Source organism: Pogoniulus pusillus, unplaced genomic scaffold (genome assembly GCF_015220805.1).
Source record: "Pogoniulus pusillus isolate bPogPus1 unplaced genomic scaffold, bPogPus1.pri scaffold_50_arrow_ctg1A, whole genome shotgun sequence".
NCBI lineage: Eukaryota > Metazoa > Chordata > Aves > Piciformes > Lybiidae > Pogoniulus > Pogoniulus pusillus.
The window spans coordinates 675,833-703,660 of NW_026974709.1; the positions used below are offsets into that span (position 1 = coordinate 675,833).

At 50.0% G+C, this 27,828-nt stretch overlaps 1 protein-coding gene and 1 pseudogene across 5 annotated transcripts; one reads left to right on the top strand and one right to left on the bottom strand.

Moving 5' to 3' along the window:
• Positions 1–63: 63 nt before the first annotated feature.
• LOC135174238 (gastrula zinc finger protein XlCGF26.1-like) lies at positions 64–27,828 on the top strand. Of its 5 annotated transcripts, XM_064141464.1 has the most exons (4): positions 64–420; positions 18,124–21,470; positions 23,957–24,098; positions 27,481–27,828. In XM_064141464.1, the coding sequence occupies exon 2, from the start codon at positions 18,212–18,214 to the stop codon at positions 19,604–19,606; it is 1,395 nt and encodes a 464-aa protein (XP_063997534.1). In that variant the 5' UTR covers positions 64–420; positions 18,124–18,211; the 3' UTR covers positions 19,607–21,470; positions 23,957–24,098; positions 27,481–27,828. The 5 variants fall into 5 exon arrangements, with proteins under 5 accessions (XP_063997534.1, XP_063997530.1, XP_063997531.1 ...); XM_064141460.1 differs by having other exon boundaries at positions 18,124–24,098; XM_064141461.1 differs by lacking the exon at positions 64–420 and adding an exon at positions 1,309–1,574 and having other exon boundaries at positions 18,124–24,098.
• Positions 5,413–17,151, bottom strand: LOC135174227 (NADH-ubiquinone oxidoreductase chain 2-like; annotated as a pseudogene).

Genomic DNA, 27,828 nt, shown 5'->3' on the forward strand with positions numbered 1-27,828 from the left:
AGCCCAGCCCCAGGCTGCCCCCCGCAGCTTCCCTTACCGCCCCGAGCAGACAAAGGCGGCGCAGAGCAGGAGGCCGAGGCGCAGCTCAGCGCGCAGGCAGCTGCCAAGCGCCGGCCCCGGCAGGCTCCCGGCGGCCTGGGCGGGCAGAGAGCGCTGCAGCAGAAGCCCCGCAGCGGAGCCTGCCCTTGCGCGCGGCGCGTCCCAGCGCAGCGGCGGCGGAGCTGGGGCCGGAGAGGAAGTGCCGCCCGCAGCGGAGCGGCGGCAGCCAAGGGGAGCCGCAGGAGCTCGGCAGCTCCGCCCCGGCGCCCAGGAGCTGCCCCTGGCGCCCGCGGGCGCCATTGGTGCTGCTGCCGCCAGCCTGCGCTGGGCTCTGCCTCGGCCTCGGCCTCTGCTCTGCGCCGCCTTTGGGCCGGCTGCCAGGTGGGGAGAGGGCAGCGCTGTGGCTGAGGGGGGATCGGAACGCCCGGGGCCTGGGGGCCGTGTGCTGGAGCTGGGGAGGGCTCTGTGGGGGTTGGGGGTGCGGAGGGTCCGTGGGGCCTGTCGGGGTGCGCTGGGTGCGTGGAGGTTTGCGCGGTGGGAGTGGGTGGGTGTGGGGGAGCCTCTGTGCGGCGGTTGTGTGGGTGAGGGGCGTGAGGGTTGGAGTGGGCAGCGCTGGGGCTGTGAGAGGGCTGCGTGCGGGTGTGTGCGGGGGGTGTGAGCGTGGGGAGCTGCGTGCGGCCGTGGGCAGGCCCTGGGGAGCTGTGGGGGGGTGCGGCGCTGGGGTCGGTGTGGGGAGCTGTGTCCGTGTGTCCGTGGGGGTGTGTGTGGGGGCCGGCAGAGGTGTGCAGGGGGTGTGTGTGCGGTGCCGTGGGAGGGCTGAGTGCGGCTGTGTTGCCACGGGTGGGGCCGGGCAGGGGTGGGTGTTTTCAAGGGGTTCCTTGTGCCGCTTTGCTGCTCGCTGGCCCTGCTCGGGGCAGCTGCAGGCCCCCTGTGGCCGCTGCTGTGTGAGCAAGCGGAGCCCATTGGTGCCCTGCGGGGGCTGCCCTGGCGCTGTGTGCCTGGCCCTGGCCCCTCTGCTGCCTGCTGGCCTGGCGGCAGAGCTGAGCTGTGAGCGGCGCCGTGGGGGCTGCTGTGGGCAGGAGCGGTCGTGGGCAGCGTGGAGCTGGCTTGCGGCAGAGGCTGCCGTGGGGGCTTCGTGTCCCCGCCGAGCCCTGGGGGTTTGGAGGCTTTGTGGCGGCAGGGGCCGGGCGGATGCTGTGCTGCAGGGCAGCGCTGGGCTGAGGGCCGGGCGGGGGGGTGGGGAGCCCATCCCGGGCCGTGGGCTGGCTTTGGTGGGGTTGCCAGGCGTGGGTGGTGGGTCTGTGCTGAGCGTGAGCTTGGGAGCGCCTGGGACCGGTGGCAGCTGTGGGATGGTTTGGCTGTGCTGGGGGTGGTGGCATTTTGAAAGGTTTTGAAGTCTCACAGAGCCTAATAGCATAGAAGATAGAATGGTTTGGAAGGGACCTCCAATGGTCGTCCAGTCCAAGCCCTGCAGTGAGATCCTCCACTGGCTCCTGGAAGCATAACCTTAATCATTCTCTGGAATTCGGGCTGGGGTTAGTAAGAGCTGCTCTTGGCATAGTGCACATCTCTGTGATGGGTACAGCAGGGCCTTTGTCCTCGAGTCCGTGTTGCTTGTGTGGGGTAAATAATGCAGTGCAGACATGCCCAGAGAACAGAGGCAGAGGAGTGCAGTGCTGTGGTGTCTGGGGGTAGAGGAGCTTAAAGAGAAGTGGTTTAAGGTGGCTCCTGTGGTTGAATTTTGAGCAACAGCCTTTTGAGTCTTAGACCTTGGAGAAAGAACAAGCAGGAGCTGCTGTGCCCTATTGGATGCTGTTCCTGGGGGGTTGGCAGCTGCATCTAATCCATGGTCATGCTGTGGGTGGCTGGGTTAGTGTCTGCATGAGCTGCAGGGTGTGGGCAGTTGTTGAGTCTTGGAGGCTCCTTTGTGGCTTTGGTGCTGTTTGTGGTCATTTTGGGGGCAATGTTGGTGGGGTTTGTCTCTTGCATATCTGTGATAGTGGATCCTGTTCCAGAGGCTTGGGTGCGCTGAGGTGTGCTGTGGCATGTTTGGTTGTGGCACTTGTTGCTGGGAGCTGTTTGGTGGCTTTGTGGAGTGTTGGCATTTTGGGGCTCTGACTGTTGGTGCTGGGGGAATGTTTTCTGTCTGTCTGGATGTCAGTGGTGTGGCTCTGTTGTATTTGTGGGGGGTTGGGATGTTCTGGGTGGAGGTTGTTATTAACTCTGTTTGCTGTGTTAGACCTAAGTGCAGGGGTTACCTGAGGGGTGATTTGGGCAGCTCAGTGGAGGTGCTGAGGCAGCTGTGTTGAGGCTGGGTGAGAGTGTGAGTTGTGTTGGAGAGCTCTTGGGCTGGGGCAGTGCCTGCAGTGGTGCCAGGATTGCTTCAGGTATGTGGAGATGAGGATGGTTATTGGTGGGGATGTTTTGGGTTAATAAGGGATGTAAGGAGTTGGCTGCTGTGATCGTGCCTGGGGCAAGGTTAATGGGGTGAGTGTGGGGGTGCAGTTGGGTCCTGTTTGCACCAGTGAGGGCTGCACTGAAGGGGTGGCAGAGAGGCGGCAGCTGTGGAGTTGCTGATGTCAGTGGTGGTCAGCTCTGCTGCTGGGCTGTTTGTTTGGAGGTGAAGGTCTCTCAGGTGATGCACATCAGTGTGGTCAGGGCAGTGGCTGAGCTGAGTGAAGCTGTGGTATTTCACAGGTGTAAGCTCTGAGCAGGCAGAGAAGCAGCCTGATTTACCAGCTGGGCAAGGAAATGTTGTGGGGAAACTGTGAAGTTTCTGCCTGCAGATATCACTCCTAAGTGAGCTTTTGCTCTTGTGTGGTTAAGGTTGTTCTCTGTGAATAGGGGGAATCGGTGAGGGAATGCAGCTAGGGCAGGAAATAGAGCTGGTCTTGAGAGTACATAGTGAAAGTGAGCAACTGTGTAGTATGTGTCAGGGAAGGTAATAGCTTGGGAGGAGTTGACTATTCCAGTTCCTGTTGGCCCTCCTACGGTGAGCAAGATAAAGCATAAGGCTCATAGGGTGTGGTGGTTTGGGTGTTCCCCACTCCCCCCACACTTTGGAAATCACCCAGACTAGACTCAGCCAGCTCTGGAAATTGAATGAAGTTTATTATTTACAGCTTAGCAGAATATACAAGCAGATATTTACAGTATATACAGTTATAGACAGAAATATGCAAGGTAAAAGGGTAATACAGAAAACACAGCATCCCTCCCAGAAACCTGAGTCCCCAGGAGGAGCTTCCAGCTGCCCCTTCATCGTCACCCTCCCCCTCTCAACCTTACCCCAGTCCCAAGGAAGAATGGAGTTTTGGCCAGGGGGTGAGGAAGCAAAGTGGATTAATTAAAGAAATGGAGGGTGAGGTTAGAAGTGAGATGCAGCTCCAAGCTCGCCAGCAGCAGAAGTGATTATCTATGTTTTTATTTCTTGTTCTTACACATCTCAGCAAGCCTATGAGTGAGGTAGACATCAGCCTTGTTTTCCTTTCACAGCCTATAATCTAGTCCTTCTCACCAAAACGTTCTAGCTAGGCTCAAACTAGCACATAGGGGTCTCATTGCTGGTTCTCCTGTGAAGTGTGGCTGGTGAGCTGCAAACCTTGATTACTGTGAGATTAACCATGGTGATGGTAGCAGGTGCAAAGTATGCTCAGGTGTCTACATCCATTCCTGCTGCCTATGCATGGAGGGCTCGTGGATGGAGCCAGGAACCCACTGGCCAGTATGGCTCAGGCTGATCCTACAGAGCCTAATGGCTCTTTCCTAGCAGCACAGGACATTGCTTTGTGGAGGTGATGCTGCAGCCTGGTAGAATTAGATTGTGAACTTCTGGGTGACCATAGAAGCAGCAGAGGTGTTGGGACAGGATTGGGTTGCCTCTGGCTGGTCACAGAATGTGGTGTTTCAGGGTTTGGTCTGTTAAGTGATGTGGCAGAGCCTTGGTGAGGGCTGAGAGCCAGAGTAGAGGTTGGGCAGCAGCGACAAGGTCAGGTCACAGAATAAGTTTGACAGCGCACAGTGGCTGCAGGGTTATGTTGGTAGCTGCTGGGAGAAAATTACTTGCTCCTGGAGTGGATGATGCACCTGCTGGGTGTGCTGAAAAACTTCCTGGAGCTCCTGAGGCTCCTCCCTTGAGGTTAACAGGGAGAGTGAGATACAAAGAAGCAAAACCAACTCGGGAGTTGAGACTGCTTAGGAGGTACTGCTCAAAAAACTGCTGCAGAGTGCTGGGCACAGCACAGGGCACAGAGGAGGTTTCCCCTCCCCACATGTGCGTCTGAACGCAAGCTTTACAGAGTTCATATGCAGCTGCTGCAGACTCCTGCTGTTTCCTGTTCCTCTGCATTCAGCTCCTTAGCCACGTGTGGCAGTGGCTTTCAGGAGTGGGCTGAGAGGGGTTGCCTCTTAGTTGCCTTTTTCCTCTCCATATCTGGACTGGATGATCTTGGAGGTCTCTTCCAACCTGGTTGATTCTGTGATCTGCTCTTTTTGTGTTTTATGGTTTTGTTTTTTCTCCTGTTCTCCTCGTGTCTGCAGGAACATCTGGTCTGTTCCTGGTCTCTTTTCCTGTTATCTGCATGTTGTCTTAGATAAGCATTGCACAGGTTTACCTTCATCTAAACGTGACATTGCTGTGTAGCAGCTTCCTTCCTGTACAGTAATCAGGCCTCAAGCTTCTAATTCAAGCTCTCTGCTTTCCATACATTCATTTAGTTCCTGTTGTTCTGACTTCCATGCATTGCTTGGATAAGTAAATGTACAATTCTCCTAAACAGATTAATCCAAGAGGGCAGTAGGTTGTTTATCCTGTATCTGCTCTTACTTCTACAGTGTAGGAGGCCAGAAGGAGTAGGAAGGATGGGGGTAGCAGTCAAAATCTTACTGTTTATAGAGGGGAATGCTATGCCTGGGATGCCAGTTATGAGAGGTACAAGGCAGTGCCCAAGTCCTCCAGTCATAATAGGTATAAAGAAGATCATCAGGAATGCCTGTGCTGATTACCTGATAGATTAGGTTGTCTCCCAGCAGGGTGCCTGCTTGGCCTAGCTCTGCACGGATGAGTAGGCTGAGGGCTGTGCCAGCTCATGCCCAGAATATAAGGTATAGAGTGCCGATGTCTTTGTGCTTGGTAGAGAATAATCATTGATGGGTGAAGGCCATAGGTAAGATCTCCGAGTGTTAAGGCCTTAGTTCATAGTCCTTTTCACAGAGGTTTAATTCCTCTTCTGATCAGCCCTGTAGTGAACTTCATGTTGAGTTGCAAGCTGGTGGATGTCACAGATTCACAGACTGTTGGGGCTGGAAGTGACCTCAATAGATCATCCAGTCCAATGTGACTGGGAGTAACAGGGTAAGTGTGAGGGGTTTTGTTCACAGGGTTCTTGTTGATAGCTTTAGGGGATTGGTTGTATTCAAGGTGAGGATTATGGTGGTGGTTACTAGGGTATAGAGACAGAAGGTTAACAGAGTGAATTTAGGGCTGCCAGTGCCAATAATGGTTCTTGAGCTGTGATGGTTTGGGCTCTTACCCACCCCCCCACACTTTTGGAATTGCCCCAGCTAACTCAGATGGCCTCTGGGAATATAAATGAAGCTATTTATTTACAGGCAGCAAATATACAAGCAGCTATTTACAATATATATAGTTATATACAGAAATATACAAAGGATAAACAATACAGAAGCACAACTCCCCTCCCAGAAACCTGAGTCCCCAGGAGGGGCTCTCAAACCACCCCAACACCTCCCCTTGCCCTCTCAACCTTACCCCAGTTCTCAGGAAGAAGAGAGGTGCAGCCAAGAGGTTAGGGAGCAAGGTTAGTGGGAGCAAGGTTAGTGGGATGTGACTAGGTCTGAAGGCAAAGGCAGAATGAAAAACAAAATGGAGAATGTTTTACTTCTTCTTCCCAGAATTCTCAGTGTGACTGTGAGCGAAGAGACACAATTGTTTTTCATTTCACTGCCTGTTATCCAGTTCTTTTACCAAAACATTCTAGCTTGCTTCAAACTAGCACAATCCACCCCTGTCTACTTCGCTCAGAGTATCGCTGAGAATTATTCTAATCTAACCTAAACCAATATTTACACCAAAACAATATATACAAGTTCAGTTCACACTTCAATCAGATGTAGGTGATTCAAAAGCTCAGAACAGGGACTCCCAGGTGACGTTGGATTCGTGTTCATGTACTGTAGATTCTCTCGGAGATTCTTCCAGTATTGGGCACCGATGTTACCTAGAACAGAAAACTCCTAACAGTTTGTATTAGACACTCTGAATTTAAACTCTCTCAGCTAAGGTTAGATTTCTCTGTGGAATACACTGGATTTCACCATTCTCCTGCATTACCCAGTATGTATGACCAGGACCTTCAGCAGAAACCACCCCTCGGACAGGTTTCCCTTCGCCCGAAGGAGAAAATACCCAAACAGTTTTCCCTAACAGATTCCTTTCACGTACAACAGGAACTTTATCACCGTCTGCTGTTTGGACCAAATCTGATTGTGCAGGTCCTGCTCTGTTTACTGAACCTCTACTATTTACCAACCAGGTAGCTTGTGCTAAATGTTTGTCCCAGTTTTTCAGAGTTCCACCCCCCATGGCTTTTAGGGTGGTTTTCAGCAAACCGTTGTAGTGCTCAATCTTCCCTGCAGCTGGAGCACAGTAGGGTATGTGGTAAATCCACTCAATGCCCTGCTCTTTGGCCCAGTTTTTTACAAGATTGTTCTTGTGCCATTGTCTGACTCGATTCTCTCTGGAGTTCCATGTCTCCACATGACCTGTCTCTCTAAGCCAAGAATGGTGTTAGGTGCAGTAGCATGTGGAACTGGATAGGTTTGCAGCTATCCAGTGCTGGCCTTTACCATGGTTAGCACATACTGCTTGCCAGAACGAGATCGAGGTAAAGTGATGTAGTCAATCTGCCAGGCTTCACCATACTTGTACTTTGACCATCTCTCACTATACCATAAGGGCTTGATTTGCTTAGCCTGCTTGATAGCAGCACAAATGTCACAGTCATGGATGACTTGGGTGATAGCATCCATGGACAAGTCAATTGACCTATCGCGAGCCCATCGGTATGTTCCATCTCTGCCTTGATGTCCAGATGAATCATGGGCCCACCGAGCTAAGAACAGCTCACCTCGGTGTTTCCAATCAAGGTCGATGTCAAGGTTAGAGTTGGTATCAACTTGAGAAATCTTAGCAGCTTGGTCTGCCTGCTGGTTGTGTTGGTGTTCCTCAGTGGCTCTGCTCTTAGGCATGTGTGCATCTACATGCCGCACCTTCACTGGAGTTCTCTCCAGCCGTGCATCAATGTCCTGCCATAGATCAGCACACCAAATAGGCTTTCCTTTCCTCTGCCAACCATGCTTCTTCCAGTCCTTTAGCCAACCCCATAGGGCATTGGCTACTATCCACGAGTCGGTGTAGAGGTAAAGGATAGGCCAATTCTCACGTTCAGCCACATCAAGAGCAAGTTGAACAGCTTTTACCTCAGCGAACTGACTTGATTCTCCTTCTCCATCTCTCGCTTTGGTAACTCTCCTGGTAGGACTCCAAACCGCTGACTTCCATCTTCGCTTGTTCCCAACAAGACAACAGGAACTATCTGTGAACAAAGCATAGTTCTTTTCCTGATCAGAGAGATCACCATAGGGAGGAGCTTCCTCAGCACGAGTTATTTTCTCCTCTGGAGGTTTGGTACAGTCTGTACCTTCCGGCCAAGTGGTGATCACCTCCACCAGACCAGGTCGATCAAGGTTACCCATTTGTGCTCGTTGGGTTATCAAAGCCATCCATTTAGACCAGGTTGCATCTGTGGCATGATGTGGTGATGAACCTTTGCCTTTGAACATCCAGTTTAGAACTGGCAGTCTAGGAGCTAAAAGCAATTGTGACTCAGTTCCAATCACCTCAGAAGCTGCTTTCACTCCCTCATAGGCTGCTAGAATCTCTTTCTCTGTTGCAGTATAATTTGCCTCTGAACCTCTGTAGCAACGTCCCCAGAAACCAAGTGGACGACCACGTGTCTCATTTGGAGCTCTCTGCCAAAGGCTCCAAGTTGGACCATTGTCACTGGCAGCCATGTACAGAATGTTCTTAATGTCTGGACCAGATCTCACAGGTCCCAACCCCACTGCATGGACTATTTCTCGCTTGATCTGATCAAAGGCTGCTTGTTGTTCAAGTCCCCACTCGAAACTGTTTCTCTTATGGGTCACATCATGCAAAGGTTTGACAATCTGACTGAAACCAGGAATATGTAGTCTGCAAAATCCCACTGCACCCAAGAAAAGTAAGTGTGTCCTTCTTACTGGTGGGAACTGCCATAGTAGAGACTTTGTTGATCACATCCTGAGGAATGTGACAGCGACCATCCTGCCACCACACTCCCAGAAACTGAATTTCTTTGGCAGGTGCTTTGACTTTGTCTCTCTTAATGGCAAGACCTGCTTGCAACAGAATGTCAATGATTTTGTTACCTTTCTCAAAGATTTCCTCAGCAGTTTGGCCCCACACAATGATGTCATCGATGTACTGGATGTGCTCTGGAGCTTTACCTTTCTCCAGTGCATTGTGGATGACTGAGTGACAGATGGTCGAGCTGTGTTTCCACCCCTGAGGCAAACAGTTGAACTGGTACTGGATTCCTCTCCAGGTGAATGCAAACTGAGGCCTGCACTCCTTTGCTATGGGAATAAAGAAGAAAGCATTAGCAATGTCTATGGTTGCATACCATTAAGCCTCCTTTGATTCCAGCTCGTACTGGAGTTCCAGCATGTCTGGCACAGCTGCACTGATGGGTGGAGTCACCTCGTTGAGGGCATGAAAATCAACTGTGAGTCTCCAGTCGCCATTAGCTTTGCGCATGGGCCAGATGGGACTGTTGAAAGGTGAATGAGCTTTCTCAATGACAGCCTGATCCTGCAGTTGACGAATCAGCTGATGAATGGGCAACAAAGAGTCACAGTTAGTTCTGTACTGCCTGTGGTGCACAGTTTGAGTTGCAATTGGCACTTCCAAATCCTCTATGTCATGATGTCCCACAACTGCAGATTCATCTGAAAGTTCAGGTCTAATAGACAATTTCAGTTTACCATCCTCAATCTCTACAGATGCTATTCCAAAAGCCCATTTGTGACCCTTAGGATCTTTGAAACAACCTTGTCTCAAAAAGTCAATTCCCAAAATGCAAGGCGCATCAGGACCAGTTACAATAGTATGTGTCTTCCACTCTTTACCAGTTAAACTGATCTCAGCCTGTGTCTTAGTTAACTCTTGAGATCCACCAGTGATTCCAAAAATAGAAATGGACTCTGTCCCTTTGCAATTACAGTATCACAGTATCACAGTATCACCAAGGTTGGAAGAGACCTCACAGATCATCAAGTCCAACCCTTTACCACAGTGCCCAAGGCTAGACCATGGCACCAAGTGCCACATCCAACCTTGCCTTGAACTGCCCCAGGGACGACGACTCCACCACCTCCCCAGGCAGCCCATTCCAGTGCCTAATGACTCTCTCAGTGAAGAACTTTCTCCTCACCTCGAGCCGAAATTTCCCCTGGCACAGCCTGAGGCTGTGTCCTCTTGTTCTGGAGCTGGCCACCTGAGAGAAGAGAGCAACCTCCTCCTGGCCACAACCACCCTTCAGGTAGTTGTAGACAGCAATAAGGTCACCCCTGAGCCTCCTCTTCTCCAGGCTAAACAACCCCAGCTCCCTAAGCCTCTCCTCATAGGGCTTGTGCTCGAGGCCTCTCACCAGCCTCGTCGCCCTTCTCTGGACACACTCAAGCATCTCAGTGTCCTTCCTAAACTGGGGGGCCCAGAACTGAACGCAGTACTCGAGGTGTGGTCTGACCAGTGCAGAGTACAGGGGCAGAATGACCTCCCTGCTCCTGCTGACCACACCACTCCTGATGCAGGCCAGGATGCCACTGGCTCTCTTGGCCACCTGGGCACACTGCTGGCTCATGTTCAGGCGGGTATCAATCAGTACCCCCAGATCCCTCTCTGTCTGGCTGCTCTCCAGCCACTCCGACCCCAGCCTGTAGCTCTGCATGGGGTTGTTGTGGCCAAAGTGCAGCACCCTGCACTTGGAGCTATTGAACCCCATCCCATTGGCCTCTGCCCATCTGTACAGGCGGTCAAGGTCCCGCTGCAGAGCCCTTCTGCCCTCCAGCTCAGTCACATCTGCCCCCAGCTTAGTGTCATCTGCAAACTTGCTGATGACTGACTCGATGCCCTCATCCAGATCATCTATGAAGATGTTAAAGAGGATGGGGCCCAGCACTGATCCCTGAGGGACACCACTAGTGACTGGCCGCCAGCTGGATGTGGCGCCATTCACCACCACTCTCTGGGTCCGGCCCTCCAGCCAGTTCCTAACCCAGCACAGAGTGTTACCATCCAAGCCGCGGGCTGACAGCTTAGCCAGCAGTTTGCTGTGGGGGACAGTGTCAAAGGCCTTGCTGAAGTCCAGATAGACCACATCCACAGGCCTCCCCACATCCACCAAGCAGGTCACCTGATCATAGAAGGAGATCAGGTTAGAAAGGCAGGATCTGCCCTTCCTAAACCCATGCTGGCTGGACCTGAGATCTTTGCCATCCCTCAGGTGCGCAGTTATTGGCCCCAAGAGAACCTGCTCCATCAGTTTCCCTGGCACTGAGGTCAGGCTGACGGGTCTGTAGTTCCCAGGTTCCTCCATCCGACCCTTTTTGTGGATGGGGACCACGTTGGCCATTTTCCAGTCTCCTGGGACCTCTCCGGTGAGCCAGGACTGCTGGAAAATGATGGAGAGTGGCTTGGCCAGCTCAGCTGCCAGCTCTCTCAGCACCCTGGGATGGATCCCATCTGGTCCCATGGACTTGTGGGTGTCCAGATGGCTCAGCAGGTCCTGAACTAATTCTTCATGAATTTCCAGGGGAACACACTGCTCCCCGACCCCATCCCCCAGTTTAAGAGGCCATTTGCCTCCTCCTCCTCTCTCCTTACTGTTGAAAACTGAGGTGAAGAAGGCATTCAGGACCTCTGCCTTTGCTTCATCATCAGTTATAGTGTTCCCCTCCTGGTCCAGTAAGCAGTGGAGGCTCTTCTTGCCCTTCCTTTTAGCATTGATAAATTTATAAAAGTGTTTTTTGTTAACTTTCACGGAAGTGGCCAGCCTAAGTTCTAGCTGAGCCTTAGCCTCTCTAATTTTTCTCCTACATAGTCTGGCTACCTCCTTAAACACATCAGGAGAAGCCTTCCCCTCCTTCCAGAGGCGATACACCCTCTTTTTCTCCCCCACTTCCTTCAGGAGCTCTTTGCTCATCCAGGCTGGTCGCCTCCCCCTGCGGCTCATCTTTCGGCATGTGGGAACTGCCAGTTCCTGTGCCTTCAAGAGCTCCTGTTTAAAGTAAGTCCAACCATCCTGGACCCCTTTGTTCTCAAGAACTGCTGCCCAGGGGACATTGGAAATAAGTTCCTTGAGCAAATTGAAGTTTGCCCTCCTAAAGTCCAAGGTGTAGGTTTTGTTGAAGTGCCTCCCTACCTCCCTGTATATTGAAAACTCCACTAACTCGTGATCACTACACCCCAGGCAGCCTCCCACTATCACATCTCCTACCAGCCCTTCTCTGTTGGAGAGCAGCAGGTCAAGCTGAGCTTGACCCCTGGTAGGCTCGTTTAACAGTTGGGTCATGAAGCTGTCCTCCATGCACTCCAGAAATCTCCTGGACTGCCTCCTCTCTGCCGAATTAAGTTCCCAGCAGATATCTGGCAGGTTAAAGTCACCCACAAGGACAAGATCTGAAGATCTTGAGACAGCCTCCAACTGTTTGTAAAATATCTCATCTGTTCCCTCATCCTGGTTGGGTGGTCTGTAACAGACTCCAACCAGGATGTCAGATTTATTAGTCCTACCTCTGATTTTAATCCACAAGGTCTCTACCCCTTCATCCCTCACTTCTAGCTCAATGGCATGGAGTGACTCTCTAATATACAGGGCCACCCCTCCTCCTCTTCTCCCTTGCCTATCTCTCCTGAAAAGGTTATATCCCTCCAGTATAACAGCCCAGTCATGTCTGTCGTCCCACCAAGTTTCTGAAATGGCAACTACATCGTAGTCCCCCTGGTGGACCAGGACTTCCAGTTCCTCCTGTTTGTTACCCAAGCTGCGTGCATTGGTGTAGATACACTTCAGCTGGGCTCTCGATTCAATTGTCCTTAGTTTCCTTCCATCTCTCTCCTTCTCAGAGAGAGTAATTTCCTCACCCACCCCCTTCAGACCTAGTTTAAAGCCCGCCTAATGAGCCCTGCCAACTCCAGTGCCAGGACTCTCCTGCACTTCCTAGATAACTGCACCCCATCACAAGCCAGCAGGTCCGGCGCAGTAAAAGTTCCCCCATGGTCAAAAAACCCAAAACGCCGCCGCTGGCACCATCCCTTCGGCCATTTGTTGATATCGTAGGTTCTGCTATTCCTCTCTGTGAACTCCCTTGCCACAGAGGGAACTGAGCAGAACACCACCTGCCCTCCTGCCCCATCTATCAATTTCCCCAGGGCTTTAAATTCCTTTTTAATTGCCCTGGTCCCCTTCTTTTCAATTTCGTCGCTGCCAGCCTGTATTACCAACAAGGGGTAATAATCAGAGGGCTGGAACTCACCAACAGTGAAAGATCTTCCATTATCACTCCTTGATAGAAACTTACTGGCCAAGATGTTAGCATAGGATGAAGGAGCAAGCTTAATCAGCTTCTTCATGAGACCTGTTCCCAAAGGAATATCGTCAGGCTCATGTGTGCCATGATCTCCATAAAGCACTTCCTTCACAGCAAACTCCTTCAGAAGCTTAATTCTCTGCTCAATGGTGTTCCACTTCTTGGCAGCTCATGGCAGATCATCTCGGGAAGGATATCTCATCGCCACAGCCAACAGAAGGCGTGTCCACAAGCTAACCCTACCAAGAGGACTTGCTAGGTATTTGTCCACTCCACTCTCCTTTGTGAGTGGTCCCAGCTGCTTGGCAGACTTGTCTCCTACCTGCAGAGCATTAGCACCAATGCCACGGCATCTCACTAGCCAGCTTAGGATTGGTTCACCTGATTCCCTTGCATATTCCTTTCTAACTTCCCTGACCTCTCTGAGAGGATCATTGGAGTCCTGGATATCATCTTCCTCCTCTTCCTCCTGTTGATCTGGTTGTCCCTGGCCTAACAGAACCTTCTTCGTAGCACTCTTAAACTCATTGGAACCATCCTCTTTCTTGGCAGCCAACCTCACAACACTCTTCTCATCTGAGTATTGATGTCTCAGCACATTTGCGAGGTCTCGCAGACTAACTATCTCCTCTTCTTCCTCTTGCTGATCACCAGAGGGCCCCTCTCTTACATCCTCCTGTGAACCACACTTTGTCTTAGCTTTTGCCTTAGCAGGTGCCAAAAAGACCTGAACAGCAACAGACTTGGACGTGTCTGCTGGAGGGTTTGAATCATTAGGGGTCTGACCTGGAGCTTGTGAGTTCAAATCTGCCTTACTTTTAGCAGGGCTCTGATTCTGGTCTGCTGGCTGGGGATTTGAATTGGCTGAGCTGGTGTCATTAGGATTTGGACAGACTGGGCTAGCGTTACCAGCATTAGTGGGATTATTTGCCTGTCCTCTTGGGATGCCTGCCAACCCTGATGTGTTATCATTGTTGCTAGGAACATTCTGATTTTGGGTACCTGCCTGTGCTCCTGGGACTCCTGCCAAACTCTGCCCGTTGTTTTTGTTATCATTATTATTTACGTTACAGGCGAGAACATTGGCCGTGTTCCCAGAAATTGGAGAAGGAGGGGCAGAGGCTGGCAGGGGGGAAGCAGATAACTGTGTTCCCTAGTTTTGCTGTGAAAGAGACTGCTTTTGAGACGCAGAATTTTTCCTAGTTCTTACAGAAGCTGGTTTTGAATTTTTCACAAATAATGCCAAAATTAATATGAATATTAAAATCATAAGAGCCAGATTAATGCACACCAATCCTGCCATGGTTTCTTTTCTGTAAAAATCCTTGCATGGACTTGTCACTTCAGTTTGGGGCTGGATGACCCTCATGAGAGCAGTAGTTAAAGCAGAATTTTGATTGATTGTAACATTATTGATAAATGCTCCTGTAATATTACTGGTAAGGTTTTCAGAGACATTAAAACCAACATAACCAAGGATAAAATCACCCCAGCTCCAGAACATGCTTGAAACATTGGTTTTAGCCTTCTTATAAGCTAAATCAATGAAATAGGCAACAATTTGAGACTTTATCCAACTAAATGCCAAGAAAACAAAAACAAACCAGAGTAACGCCCCACACAAGTACAATAGCTGCCTTATTAGCTCCATTTTAATTCCCAGAGCCAATTAACAGTCACTCAAAAAATTTAGCCCCACGTTGGGAAAGCCAATTAAAAAAATGTGATGGTTTGGGCTCTTACCCACCCCCCCACACTTTTGGAATTGCCCCAGCTAACTCAGATGGCCTCTGGGAATGTAAATGAAGCTATTTATTTACAGGCAGCAAATATACAAGCAGCTATTTACAATATATATAGTTATATACAGAAATATACAAAGGATAAACAATACAGAAGCACAACTCCCCTCCCAGAAACCTGAGTCCCCAGGAGGGGCTCTCAAACCACCCCAACACCTCCCCTTGCCCTCTCAACCTTACCCCAGTTCTCAGGAAGAAGAGAGGTGCAGCCAAGAGGTTAGGGAGCAAGGTTAGTGGGAGCAAGGTTAGTGGGATGTGACTAGGTCTGAAGGCAAAGGCAGAATGAAAAACAAAATGGAGAATGTTTTACTTCTTCTTCCCAGAATTCTCAGTGTGACTGTGAGCGAAGAGACACAATTGTTTTTCATTTCACTGCCTGTTATCCAGTTCTTTTACCAAAACATTCTAGCTTGCTTCAAACTAGCACATGAGCCTAGGTTAGAAATAGAGGAGGAGGCTGGGATCTTTCAGCTGTGCTTTGGGTTGAGGCCTGTTGAGCCTCCTAAAGCTGCCGAGGCAATAGATGTTAATAGTGTGGGGTTGAGGGAGTTGGATGTGGCAGGCAGAATGGTGCTTGGTGGGAATTTTATTCTGATTGACAGAAGAGCTGCAGTTAGTGATGAGCCCTGGAGAGCTTTTGGGGCTGAGCTCTGTGGCGACTGCTGCTGTCAGCACGAGGCAGGATGTTGGATTAGTTAACTGAGCAATATCTCCCTGTCCTGTGGCCCACACGTTCATTCTGCTTGAGAAGGGGATTGTGGCAGAGGCAGCTGCCTGCACTAAGTAGTCTTTCTTTGTGGCCTGGCTGGTGGGCAGTGGGATTTTGAGGTGCTGGGGCTGTGGGCAAGAGTGTTCATTTCTAGCCTGGTTCAGGCTATTGCTCAGGGGCTGCTTGTGATGGCAGTGGTTGTTCCCAGGGGGAGGCTCAGAGATGTGATGAGTTTTGCTCAGGGATTCATTAGTAGAGGAATGGCTGAACCATCATTTTTGGGGTGTGGGCCTGGTAGCTTTGCTAGCTGACCCAACTAGGAAGTGATATAAAGGAGCTACAGAGGCTTTGACCTCTTTGTAGGTTTGGTTGCTGCTTTTCTAAGGCCCTGCTTTGCTGTGTAGGACATGAGAGGGCTGCTGTGGCTCTGTGTTGGCTTTATCAAAGTGACCCTTTGGGTTCATGCACATTTCCTTAAATAAGGAGGTAGCCTGCCCAGGAGCTGAGTTGCTTGTTTGTCCCAGGCATAATGGCAGTGCTGACAGTGGGAAACCTTTTCCTAGGAGGCAAGTTGGTCATAGCCAAATCATGGAGACAAGGCACAGATTGATGAGAGCTCTGAGGAGAGGAAAAGGCCTTGTGTGGCTAAGGTGTTTGGAAATGGTTCTGATAAGAGGTTTGGAGTGCTTGGATCAAGGAATGAGATGGCAGTTAGTGTGTGTTTTGATAGAATGTTAGCATGTTCAGCTAGGAGCAATAAACCCTGTGACCCCGAGGCCTGCTCGATGTTGGAGCCAGACACTGAACTCTGATTGTCCTTCTGTAAGGGCGAGCACAGCACAGTTTGTTTTGGCAGTGTGGAGATGCAGCCTGTGATAGGAGGAGTTGGGCAGAGAGGAGAAGGCAAAGAGGTTCCTGTGTTTAATGTGTAGTTCCCACTTAGTATAATTACGGGTAGGAGAATGATGGCAGGAGGTACCTTGTTAGGAGATGGTTTGTGCCACTGCTTGGAGTGTGCCAGTTAAAGCCTATTTTGAGCTGGAGACTCAGCCTGATCCCAGGATGGAGAACACTGCTAGGCTGGCTGTGGCGAGGAGAACCAGAAGGCCCAACTTGAAGACTTTTGAACTGTTTTTTAAGAGATTTTGATGATTTTTGAGGTGGTTTAAAAACTTGACAAACATTTTAGGTAGATGTCAAAAAGCAGCAGAAACCAAGAAATTCATTAAAATCTCTCCAAAATTAGTTTTTAGGAGTTTTGAATCATTTTAATGAATTCTGAAGAAATTCTGATTATTATAGGGCCTAAATTTTTTATAAGAGATTTGAGGGTCAAAGACCTCCTGATGAGTTTTATTGATCTTTAAGAGTTCTAAACAGATCCTGATTATTTTTGAGGCAGTTTTAATACTCCTTAAGTGTTTTTGAAGGGTGTGGAAGGCCAGAGAGTCATTAAAATCTCTCCAAAATGAGTTTTAAGAATATCAAAGAGATGTTAATGACTTCTGAAGAGCTTTTGAAGAGGTTGTGGTGGGTTTTCAGGTGGTTTTGATGAGTTTGGAAACCCTGTAACTAATTAAAATCTCTCTAGTGCTCTTGAAATGGAGATTTTAATGTATGTTTGGATAGAGTTAGTGATGCCTCACTAGTTTTGAAGTGGGTGGGAAGCTTTGTCTGCACATGGGCAGTGACTTAGACACTCAGTGTCACAGAGAGGGCCATTGCAGACTCATTCCCCTCCTTCTTGTCCTCATTGTTCTTGTACTCTTATGCCTTTGCTTCATCTTCTTCCATCTCTTTCTCTCTGTCAAGGCTGCACTTGAGCTCCTCCAACTTGTTCCTGAGGATACTGTCCTCTGGACTGTCATCCAGGGGCTTCTGTTGAGCCATGCTGGATCACTAGGTCAGCCCTGGGACCTTCTTTGGGCCCTGGGGACTCCTGGGGGACACAGAGTGAGTGCAGATGGTCAGGGGGTTGTGTGCTGGGGAAGGGGCCAAGTATCTACTTCTTCAGCCCTCCCATCTTCAGCAGCCCTGCCTGTCTGCTGTGCCCATGCTGCTGGACTTGGGAGCTGCCCCCAGGAAGGCCCAGCTCTGCTGCATGGTCCTGTGCAGTGCTGAGCTATTCCTTGGAGTTCAGTCCTCTCCTCTTTGCTCTTTACTTCTCTCTGGCAGGGACTGCGTTCTCTCTCTACCAGCCCTGCCTCTGTGGTATGGGGAAGAGTAGAGTTTGCAGATCTGCCCCTTGAAATAGTCCAATAGGTAAAGAACCCAGACTGGGACAATGGCAGGACCCCAGCCCATTGCTGATCCATGGGGCACCTCCTAACCTCCTCCAGAGCCTCCTGCCCACCACATTCCACAGCTCCATAGGCTCTGAGTTGTATCAGCTGTGGTAGGAGTCTGTGGCCTCCTAGGCAGGTGGGAGTGAGTTGTGTGCCAGGAGGTAGAGGTTAGGATTGATATGTGGAAAGTGGGCAGGAGAGGGTTGGAGGTGTTTTGGTCTTCCTGCGTCACAGCTGCTGCCTTTGTCGTCTGAGCTAGGAGAGATGAAAGAACAAGGCCTGGGTCAGGAACTATCCTGCCAAAGCGGGAAGGCTCAGGAGCAGGGGGGTTGAGATCGCTGTCTAAGTACTGGAGTGTCTCAGCACCCCCATCACAGATACCTGAGGTCTCAGCACAGGTATTAGAGGTCTGATTCCCACCATGGCAAGAACTGGGGGTCTGAGGGGCCTCTCTCTATTCCGTGCTCCAGCTGAACACCAGGTGTTGGGAGGTGCTGGGGGGTTTCAGGGACTATCATGTCCCAGGCAGGATCTCTGGTTTTGAGCTCCTGGGCTCAGGTGCTTCTGTATTCCGCAGAGCACAGCAGTGACCTCTTCCCCCCAGCATGGCCTCACAGATGGACCCAGACAAGAGTTGACAGGAGAAGAAGCAGCCATAGAACAAGATGGAGCAGCCGAAGTGTAGGCTCAAGGAAGAGAAGGAGGAAAAGAACAATATGGAGCGTGATGATTATGAGGAAAATGATGGCTATGGTGATGCTGACTATGAGGAGAATGATGATGACCAAGATCATGAAAAGAAGGTGGGACACTGCCACATCCACACCAAAGAGAAGCTGTTCCCTTGTATGGAGTGTGGCAAGAGCTTCAGTTGCAGATCTTCCCTCACTGCCCATCAGCGCACACACACAGACGAGAAGCCCTTCCCCTGCCCAGACTGCGGTAAGCGCTTCAGACGGATCCAGCACCTCATGCAGCATCGCCGCACTCACACTGGTGAGAAACCCTTCACCTGCACTGACTGCGGCCAGAGCTTCAGCCGCAGATATATCCTCATTGCCCACCAGCGCTCACACACTGGTGAGAATCCCTTCACCTGTGCTGACTGCGGCCAGAGCTTCAGGTACAGATCTGTCCTCACTGCCCACCAACGCTTACACACTGGTGAGAATCCTTTCACCTGTGCTGACTGTGGCCAGAGCTTCAGCTACAGATGTGCCCTAATCACCCACCAACGGACACACACTGGTGAGAAGCCCTTCACCTGTGTTGATTGTGGCCAGAGCTTCAGCTACAGATCTGCCCTAACCACCCACCAGCGCACACACACAGGTGAGAAGCCCTTTGCTTGTGCTGACTGCGGCAAGACCTTCAGTCAGAGTGCTAACCTCACCCGGCACCGCCTCACGCACACTGGTGAGAAGGTTTCGTGCCCCGACTGTGGCAAGACCTTCAGCCGCATCTGTACCCTCAATAACCACCGCCGTATCCACACCAGAGAGAAGCTGTTCCCCTGTGCAGACTGTGGCAAGAGCTTCACCCGGAGCACTGTATTCCTCCGGCACCGCCTCATCCACAGTGGTGAGAGGCCGTACAGCTGCACTGTTTGTGGCAAGACTTTCAATGACAACTCCTCCCTCACTCTTCACCACCGCAGGCACACTGGTGAGAAGCCTTTCACCTGCACTGCCTGTGGCAAGAGCTTCAGGCAGAAATTTACTCTCACTCTCCACTGGCGCACACACACTGGTGAGAAGCCGTATGCCTGTGGTGACTGCAGCAAGAGTTTTGCTCACAAATCCTCTCTCACCAAGCATCGTCGTGTCCACACTGGTGAGAAGCCCTTCACCTGCAGTGACTGCAGCAGGAGTTTCACTCAGAAGTCCTCTCTCATCACACACCATTGTGTCCACACTGGTGAGAAGCCCTACAGCTGTGCTGACAGTGGCAAGAGGTTCAACTGCAGCTCCCATCTCACCCGGCACTGCCTCAGCCATGCCACTGACCAGCCCACCTTGGGGGCAGTCACAAATAGATCCACCCTGGGTCTGCTGGGGTAATTGGGACCACCCCAAGAAGGCCTTTCCAGCAGATGGAACCAAAATCACCTTTTTCTGGCCTGCAGTTCTCAGGGGCTGGGTGCTCCAGCAGAAACAAGCAACCCTTGCCCTTCTAAAGACCAGTCAGTGGTTATGAGAATAATGCTGGTGATGAATCAGCACAGCTGGTGCTGCCACTGGAGCTGTGCTGAGCTTTGCTGTGATTTCTCTGGTTCTTCCCCAGTCTTTTTGGTCTCCCTGTGTCAAAACCAAAGTTCCTGTCCATTACCCATGTGCCAATAATAACCCAAAGTTACCACATGCCTGTGGTTTTCACTTTTAGTTGGGACCTTCCTTCCCACAATGCCCAAATGTTGGTGACATTTATTCCCTAGGAATAGGGCTGCAGATGGGTGCCCAGTTCAGAAAGGTCAAAGCAATGCTGTTAGAGGAGTCTGGAGAACATCTTGGGAGGGTCTCAGGGGTATCTCAGAGGGTTCTTTGTGGGGTGTCAAGGGATTTTACATATTTTGAGGTCTGGAGGGTTTTAGGATTGACTTCAGAGGATCATTGGAGGGGTGAGGTTGAATCTCAGAGGTCTTTGGAAGAACTCAGCTTTTGTCAGCTTCCCCCTAAGGAGCTCTGAGGCTTTCCAGCAGGCCTGGCAGCTTCTAGCTTTCCACTGGCTCAGCAGTGTTCCTGATGGAGGCCTGGGCCTTTCTTCAGGCTTTGCATGCACCCAGAAGTGGGACAAGATCTTTTTGAGTGTATAGATGTTTTTAGGAGCTTTAAGAGTTTTTAAACTGTGAGACTGATGCATTCCAACAGGTCTGATGCTTCTGATGGGACTCCACTGCCCACCTGTGGCACCACATCATTCCAGAGAAGCTGGGCTTTGCCCTTCAGTGGTCCTGCAGACTGACAGCTAGCCTGGGCTTCCCTTGTCAATTCCAGGCTCGTTGGAATGCATCAAGGGCACTGCTGGGCCAGTGGAAATAGTGAGCAAAGCCCCAGGCTCACAGGAAGGCAGCAAGGCCTCTGTTTTGGCAGCAGAAAGGCTGACCGGGAAGCCCCAGCCTTGTTGAATTGATAAGAGGCACTGGTGGGACATCAGAATTCCTGTTGAAAGCACAGGGTCTACAGTAAAGCAACAAGGCCACTGTTGGGGCAGTGGAAAGCCCTTATGAATCCCTGAGCCTATGGGAAGTTGGCAAGAGGCTGAGTAAAAACCCACTCAGAATGCCAGTGGCTGCTTTAAGACACCACAGCTACTGGTGAAGCAATGGAAGAGCTGTAGGGAGTTTCAGGCCTGCTGGAAGGGATCACATCCAGTGCTGAACTTGTGCCAAGCCCATTGGAAGCCCTGGGCCTCATGGAAGTGTGCAGGGCAAATTTTGAAAGTCTCTGTGGTGGTCTGGCCCTGTCAGGAAGCCAAATGCCCACCAAAGCTGCTCTGTCACTGCCCTTCTTTAGATGGAGAGGGGCATGGTCTAGCCTTGAGCTCTGTGGTAAAGGGTTGGACTTGATGATCTGTGAGGTCTCTTCCAACCCTGGTGATACTGTGATACTGTGATAGAGGGGGAAGTATCACAGAAGGCCTGGAACAAGACAGAAGCAATTTTAGTAATGCAAAACAAGAGCTGAGACTGCTCAGGGAAGCAGAAGCACACAAAGATGTTATTCTCTACTGCCCACAAGCCAGAATATGTTTTGCTCACTGCCAGGAAGCAGGCTCCAATACATGCAGCAACTGCTGCGGAGGGCAGAGGCCATCAGCAGCTGTCCTCACACTTCAACTTAGCTTTTGTATCTGAGCTGATGTCACCTGGCTTGTTGCATGGCTCAAGTTGAAGCTGCTGCTGTTCTTCAGTCTGCTGAAGCCATGGTAGGTGCAAAAATGAAACTGCTGACTGCAGCAAAGTATGATGGGGCTTGAAGTACAGCTTGCAACATGGGATGCTTCCTGTTGCAGTTTCTGCTTCTAGGTCATTCAGTGTGGGCTCTTTTCTGCAGGCCCGGCAGTGGAAGGAGTGGCAGTCAGGGAGCTGCTGGGTTTGGGTTTCTGGTTTATGCTGTTTTGTTTTTTCCTGCATATTTCACTGCACTGCTTCTGCAAATAGACCGAGTTGAGGTACTCCTACATTGTGTTAAATTAATTAGATTATTAGCTAAAGTAATTGTGCATTGTGCTTACGATATCTTATATTACATGAAACTCTTATGTCTTTCAGCCCTGATCTCTATTACTCTTCCCCTCATTTTTGTGTTGGAGCAGCAGGCAGTTAGCCCTTGCACTAAACCATTACATTTTTTGGCACCCAACATGGGGCAGTGACAGCAGCTGTTGTTGTGGAAGGCCCAAACAGGCCTATTACATGTCCTGGCTTTTCCAGGCATGATTGTACCTGCTCCCCCTTCCCATTGCTTGAGAAGGAAGTGACATGGGAAAAGAATAAAAGGCTTGGAGAAAACAAATCTGGGCACTCAGGACATGCCCAGGCTTGTTCTGCTCCTGTGCTAAGCCAGGTGCATACATTTGGACTGTGCTTTCCCAGATGTGGGTAAAGCAAGCTCCTGGCTTCACCTAATATGGTTAGTTTTGGCAAAATGCCATTCTGATTGGCTAATCTCTGTGGCCAAAGGGAGCCATCAGACTCAGGCAATTGATGAACATGAGCAAAGTTGTAAACAACCTGCTCTGCTCTGCCTCGGTTTGCTTTGCCTGGCTGTGCCCCTGCCATGCTCCAGGCCAGCTTTGCTGTGTGACAGCAAGCTCTGGTGCTTCAGGCTTGTCCACCTGGAAACTTTGCTGTGCCTTGGTTTACTAGGTAGAGGCATTAACTGTTCTTCATGCTGTAGGCAAGACTCGTTCCCTGAATTGGGCAGCCTTAGTGTAATAACCCTGCTGGTAGGTAACAACAGGCTGGACTATGCAGAAGGGATTTACTCAGAAGGGGTAAGAGCGGGAGAGCCATGTCCTTGCCTGAGAGACCTCACTGCAGTCTGCATGGTGAGAGAGAGCAGGTTACTGTCACTAGCAAGGCATCATCTTTGCCTGTGCACCTGCAAACCTCTGTGCCAAGTCTGGAGCCCTGGGAGGACAGTGTCCTTCTGAGAAAGACTAGGTCAGAGACTGTGCCAGCCCCAATACCCTGCCAGAGTCCTGGGGAAACTCCAAAACCTTCCAATGGGTATTATACCACTGTCAGCTCCCTCCACGTGCTGTGAGTAGTGTCTGGAACTCTAATGCAGCCCTGGGAACCTGAGGTACCAGTTTGTGAGTAAATATTCTAAAAAGCCTCTCCATAATTAAAGCACTTTGCTTTGATTCTGTTTGCTCTGTATTGTGCCTTCTGCTTCAGCAGAAATGAGCCTCTTGAGTCCCCCTGGAAGGCAAGGGGTAAACTGACTCCTGCCTCGGCAGGGAGGTTGGACTCAATGATCTCAGGAGGTCCCTCCCAACCTCTAAAGTTCTGTGATTCTGTGACTGCAGGAATCTTCCCAAAAGCTCAAATTCATGTTTTGCATTCCTAGTTTTGCCTAACAGTTTAAATTGCTGCTCCCTGTGTAAATACTCAGAGCCTTGCATTTCAACTTTAATAAATAATATTAAATCTTGCCAGAAAACTTAACAAATATTTCCATAGTTTATTACCATTTTTGCCTGGCTAGCAATATTAATGTTCTTAAACACAGTTAACCTATGTTATGACAACAATGTGCTCAGAGGGTGGTTTGCCTGTTTGCCGTAAGAGAGACGAAGGCCTGCTAGTGACGGCACTGCTCACCTGGTTTGTCGAGGTCTTCTCTCAGGATCAGGAAGTCACTGTGCATGGACTCCTGCATGTTCTGCACAGCTTTCTGTAGAGCTGCTGGAGCTCCCATGAGATATTTGGGCTCGATGATCTTGAGGGTCTTTTCCAGTCTAAGAAATTCTGTGATTTGCTGTACATCTGTGATGAAAATACTACATCAGTGGGGCACTGATGGTATCTCCTGGAGGTACTTTGAGAACACCTGTCTGCAATGAGGATTCCCAAGAGGTCTGATTTAAGGCCCCTGCCAAAGCATTTTTCTTAGGCCTCCCCTGTTGGTGATTTATTTTTCCTTCCACGTTCCCCTTTGTTCCCTGCTTACTAAATTGAAGTCAAGAATTTTGTGAGTTCCACCTGCACGAGAGTTTAGAATACCAAATGTCATGGGATGTGAGAGGAGCTTCCAGAGTCTCACCTTGCATGGCTGGTGGCATCTGGGCAGGAGGCTTGAACACCTCCTTTTGTGGTCAAAGAAAGGTAAAGGAAGGTCAGAAGTGGTGTGCTATGCCTTGAACAGCCTTCCTTTCCCAACCAGCAGCAATGCTCTTTGCTACAGGAGGACGTGTCCCTCGTCACAGAGGTCCCTCCCTCTGGACAAATTCCTCCCACCTCATAGCTTCTGTTGTGCTCCAGAAGGGAACCTGCAGGGGACCTGCTCAGACCAGTTGACCTCCAGAGGATCCCAAGGATGACCCCAGGTAAGATCAAGAGGACTCAGCAAATTTACCCAGGGCTTGAGAGGGTTTAGTTTGAAGTTTCAAAAGGCAATTTAGGTTCGATGCTCCTGGACACTTCATCCATGTCATCTAGAGTACAGACAGTGGTGGGCTGACCTTGGCTGGCTGCTCTCTCCCTCTTCTCAATTGGACAGGGGGAGAAATGTGACAGCAAAGCTGGTGGGTGGCCATGAAGAATGGGAGATGCCTTAGCAGTTGCCATCGTAGGCAATGCAGACTCATCCTGTGGACAAGTGCTGGGATTTATTGACAATTTCAAATCCAGCAGCAGAAGGAGAAACCAAACCCACACTCAGAACACATTGCCTAATCTCCCTTGCAGCTTTACTCTTTTATGCCCGACCATCTTGCCTCCTTACCCAAGCAGTAGATGGGACTGAGGGATGAGTGTTGTAGTTGGTCCATGACATCTCGCTGATTCTCCGCCCAACATCTGGAGGGAGTTCCCCCCAACAGTAGAAGAGTGGAATGAGGCCTTCCTAAAGAATAATGGTGAGCACAGACCAAAGTGCCCAACTCCCCTGGGCACTACTGAGTTCTGTGACTGCTGAGCCCAGCTGGTTGCCACTGCCCAGGCAATGGGCACTAAAGGCAGACTTCAGTGTCCTCCAGTCCTGGCTGTGCTCATGGCCCTAAACTGGGACATGGACAGAAATATAATTGGCTAAACCAAACATGGGCCAAACTTTTTAAACAGAATTTTAAAAAAAATAATTTTCTTTTGAGGAAGTGCATGATGGGAAGAATGAGATCCTATACACCTCTAATACTGATTGAAGACTATTGTCTGCTTGCACTGCTTGCCCCAGTTCTTGGGTTAATGGGGTCCGCATTAGGAATTTGTCTGCACAGCCTGTTAGCAGCTCCTTGGGAAGGGAAGAATTTTACCTTCTTGTATGATAAAGCATGGCCTGATTGGTTTGAGGGACTCCTTGAAAAACCTCTCTATGGCTTTGCCTGACTTCCAGTGGTCAGACAATTACTTGGGAATATTGGCTGATGATTTCAATATGTCTGAATGTGTTCTTTACAGGAACAACCTGTGCATGTGCCATGACACGAGGCTAGAGCATATTCAGGTAGTTTAAGTCCATGCCAATCCCCTCTCCTGCAACAGCATGATAAGCATGGTGGGGTTTGCAAAGTGGCTTTGAGTGTATATTTGGGCAAGGAAGCGGCAGCTCCAACCAGATTGTACCAAGTCTTGGCACCACAAGCAGCGCAGCAGCAGGTGATGCAGCAGTTGTAGGAAGCACAGAGGCAGCAACTGTTCTGGACAATGGTACTGCTTCCAGCACTCACTGTGTGGTGGAGGTGATCAATCTGGATGGGCTCGCTTCAGAGACTGAAGAAAGGGTCTACTATTTTACCAGTCTTGTCCAGATGGCATTGCCTGACCTGACAGGGGCCAGTGCACTGTTTTCCGGATGGGGATGTGGCTGTGGCTGCTCTGACACCCTGCGATATGAAGCAGCAGCATGAGACACCACTTCTTTCATCCCAGACAGTGTAGCAAAATTGGTGCTGGAGGAAGGAGACCTTTCCTTCCATGGTGAGTTCCAGAACAGGGAAGGGAGGTGTGTCTGCTGCATGTAGCTGACGCAACTCTGTGTGCAGTTGACTGGCACTTCCATTCCCTCTTCTGGCATAGGGCTAGTGATGCAGCTGGATGTGGCTGTGCCTCAGTCTGAGTACCCCACTAGCGATAGCACACCTGTGCAGGTCACAGACAGAAATAGTTCACACAAGCCCCTGGCTTTCACAAGTGAATTGGCTGTAGATAGGCAGCCCAAACCAACCAGAGTACCCGGTGATAAAGTGTGGCAAGTGTCCTTGTTTTATTGGTCTTGCATTGGGGTGCAGCAGCATAGGTCCATCTATCTCACTGAGCCTTGAAACAGTAGTAGTCCCATTTGCAACAGCAGTGACAAATCTAGTGAATGCCTCAGTGACAAGTGGCACTGTGTCAATAGGGAGCACTTGTGCTGAGATAGCCAGTACTGGAGTGATACAGTGAGAGGAATCCTCTATGGAGAGGCTGAGACACAGGATCCTGATGAGATGCTTGTAACCAGGCCTCTTTTGAAAAAGCTGACTCAGCTTGCACCCTCAAGCTATGCCTCTACCTTGTGAAGTATACTTATGGGAATAAAAAGGAGGAAGAATCCTTCCACTCTTAGAGATTTTGCTAACCAGATGAGGCAGTTGGCAGACAGCCTGAATAAGGATGCAGTGGTCTCAGTTATTGAGACTCTGAGGGAGGACATAAAAAGCTTGAAAGAAAAGCTAAATCCACCTCTTCCCCTTAATTCAGTCTAGATCTCCGCCATCAACAATACAGGCTCTCATCAGGCCAGGTGAGACTCTCTAGAAGGTCACCTTGGGCTAAGTGAGGGCAGCCACAGGGAAACATGCAGTAAAGCTGCAAGAAGGGTGGCTGCTACCACTGCAAACACTTTTATCCAGGGCACTTGTGCTAGCCCAACAGATGGTACCACCAATGCTGGTAACACCATTCAAGGCAGTATCATAGCAGTAACTTCATTCTTAACGGTGCTGCAGATGGGAACACGATCAGTGCCAGCACTCAAACATAGGGATGCCCTGCCTCCAGCCAGGTGGAGGAGAGGGCTAACCAAGAAAACAAAGTTTATTGGGATGTGTTCACATGGAGGCCTGGCACCAAAGAAGTACAAAAGTACAGAGCTCTTGTAGATACTGGAGCTCAGGTTACTTTGCTCCCCTCAAATCAAGTAGGGATGAAATCTGTAACCATATCAGGTGTTACTGGTGGGTCCCAAGAATTGACTGTGGCACAGGCAGAAATAAGTGTGACCAGAGCTGGTTGGAAGAAGCACAATGTCATAATGCTGCCTGTATGCTGGGAATCGACTTTCTGCAAGAAGGTTATTTCAATGACCCTAAGGGTTACAAATGGACTTTTGAGACAGCAGCTGTGGAAATTAAAGAACATTTGTCTGCTAGGCCTGAGCTCTCTGATGAACCTGAAGGGTGGCACAGCATGAGATAGAAGATGTGAAACTGCCAACAATACAGGACCAACCATGACTCTTTGGTGCCCATACATAAATTGATTTGCCAACTAGAAAGTCAGGATGTCATCAAGAGAACTTATCCACCCTTCAACAATCCAGTATAGTGTGTGCAAAAGACAAATGGAAGCTGGCCTTTCACAGTAGACTTTCATGGCCTTAACAAAGTCACTGCTCCCACGAGTGTGGCTGTACCACATATGCTGGAACTCCAGAATGAGCTGGAATCCAAAGAGGCCAAATGGTAGCTACCATAGATGTTGCTAATGCATTTTCCTTCATTCCTATAGCAGAGGAATGCCAGCCTCAGTTTGCCTTCACCTGGAGGGAAATCCAGTATCCCTTCAGTTGTTTACTCCAGGGGTGGAAGCATAGCTCAGAAATCTGTCATGGAGTGATCTGTGATGCCCTGGAGAAGGGTGGAGCACCACAACCCTTGCAGTGCATTGATGACATCATTGTCCAGGGAAACACAGCAGAAGAAGTCTTTGAGAAAGGTAACAAAATAATTGACATTCTGCTGCAGGCAGTTTTGCCGTAAACTGAATTGTGCAGAGTTAATATTATTAATGTTGATGTTTTGATTGTGAATAACTATGGAAATTACTCATTAACATAAAATCTTGCCAGAAAACTTA

Coding starts and splice junctions, on each gene's coding strand:
- LOC135174238 (XM_064141460.1), top strand. CDS start 18,212: ATGGAGCAGCCGAAGTGTAGGCTCAAGGAAGAGAAGGAGGAAAAGAAC.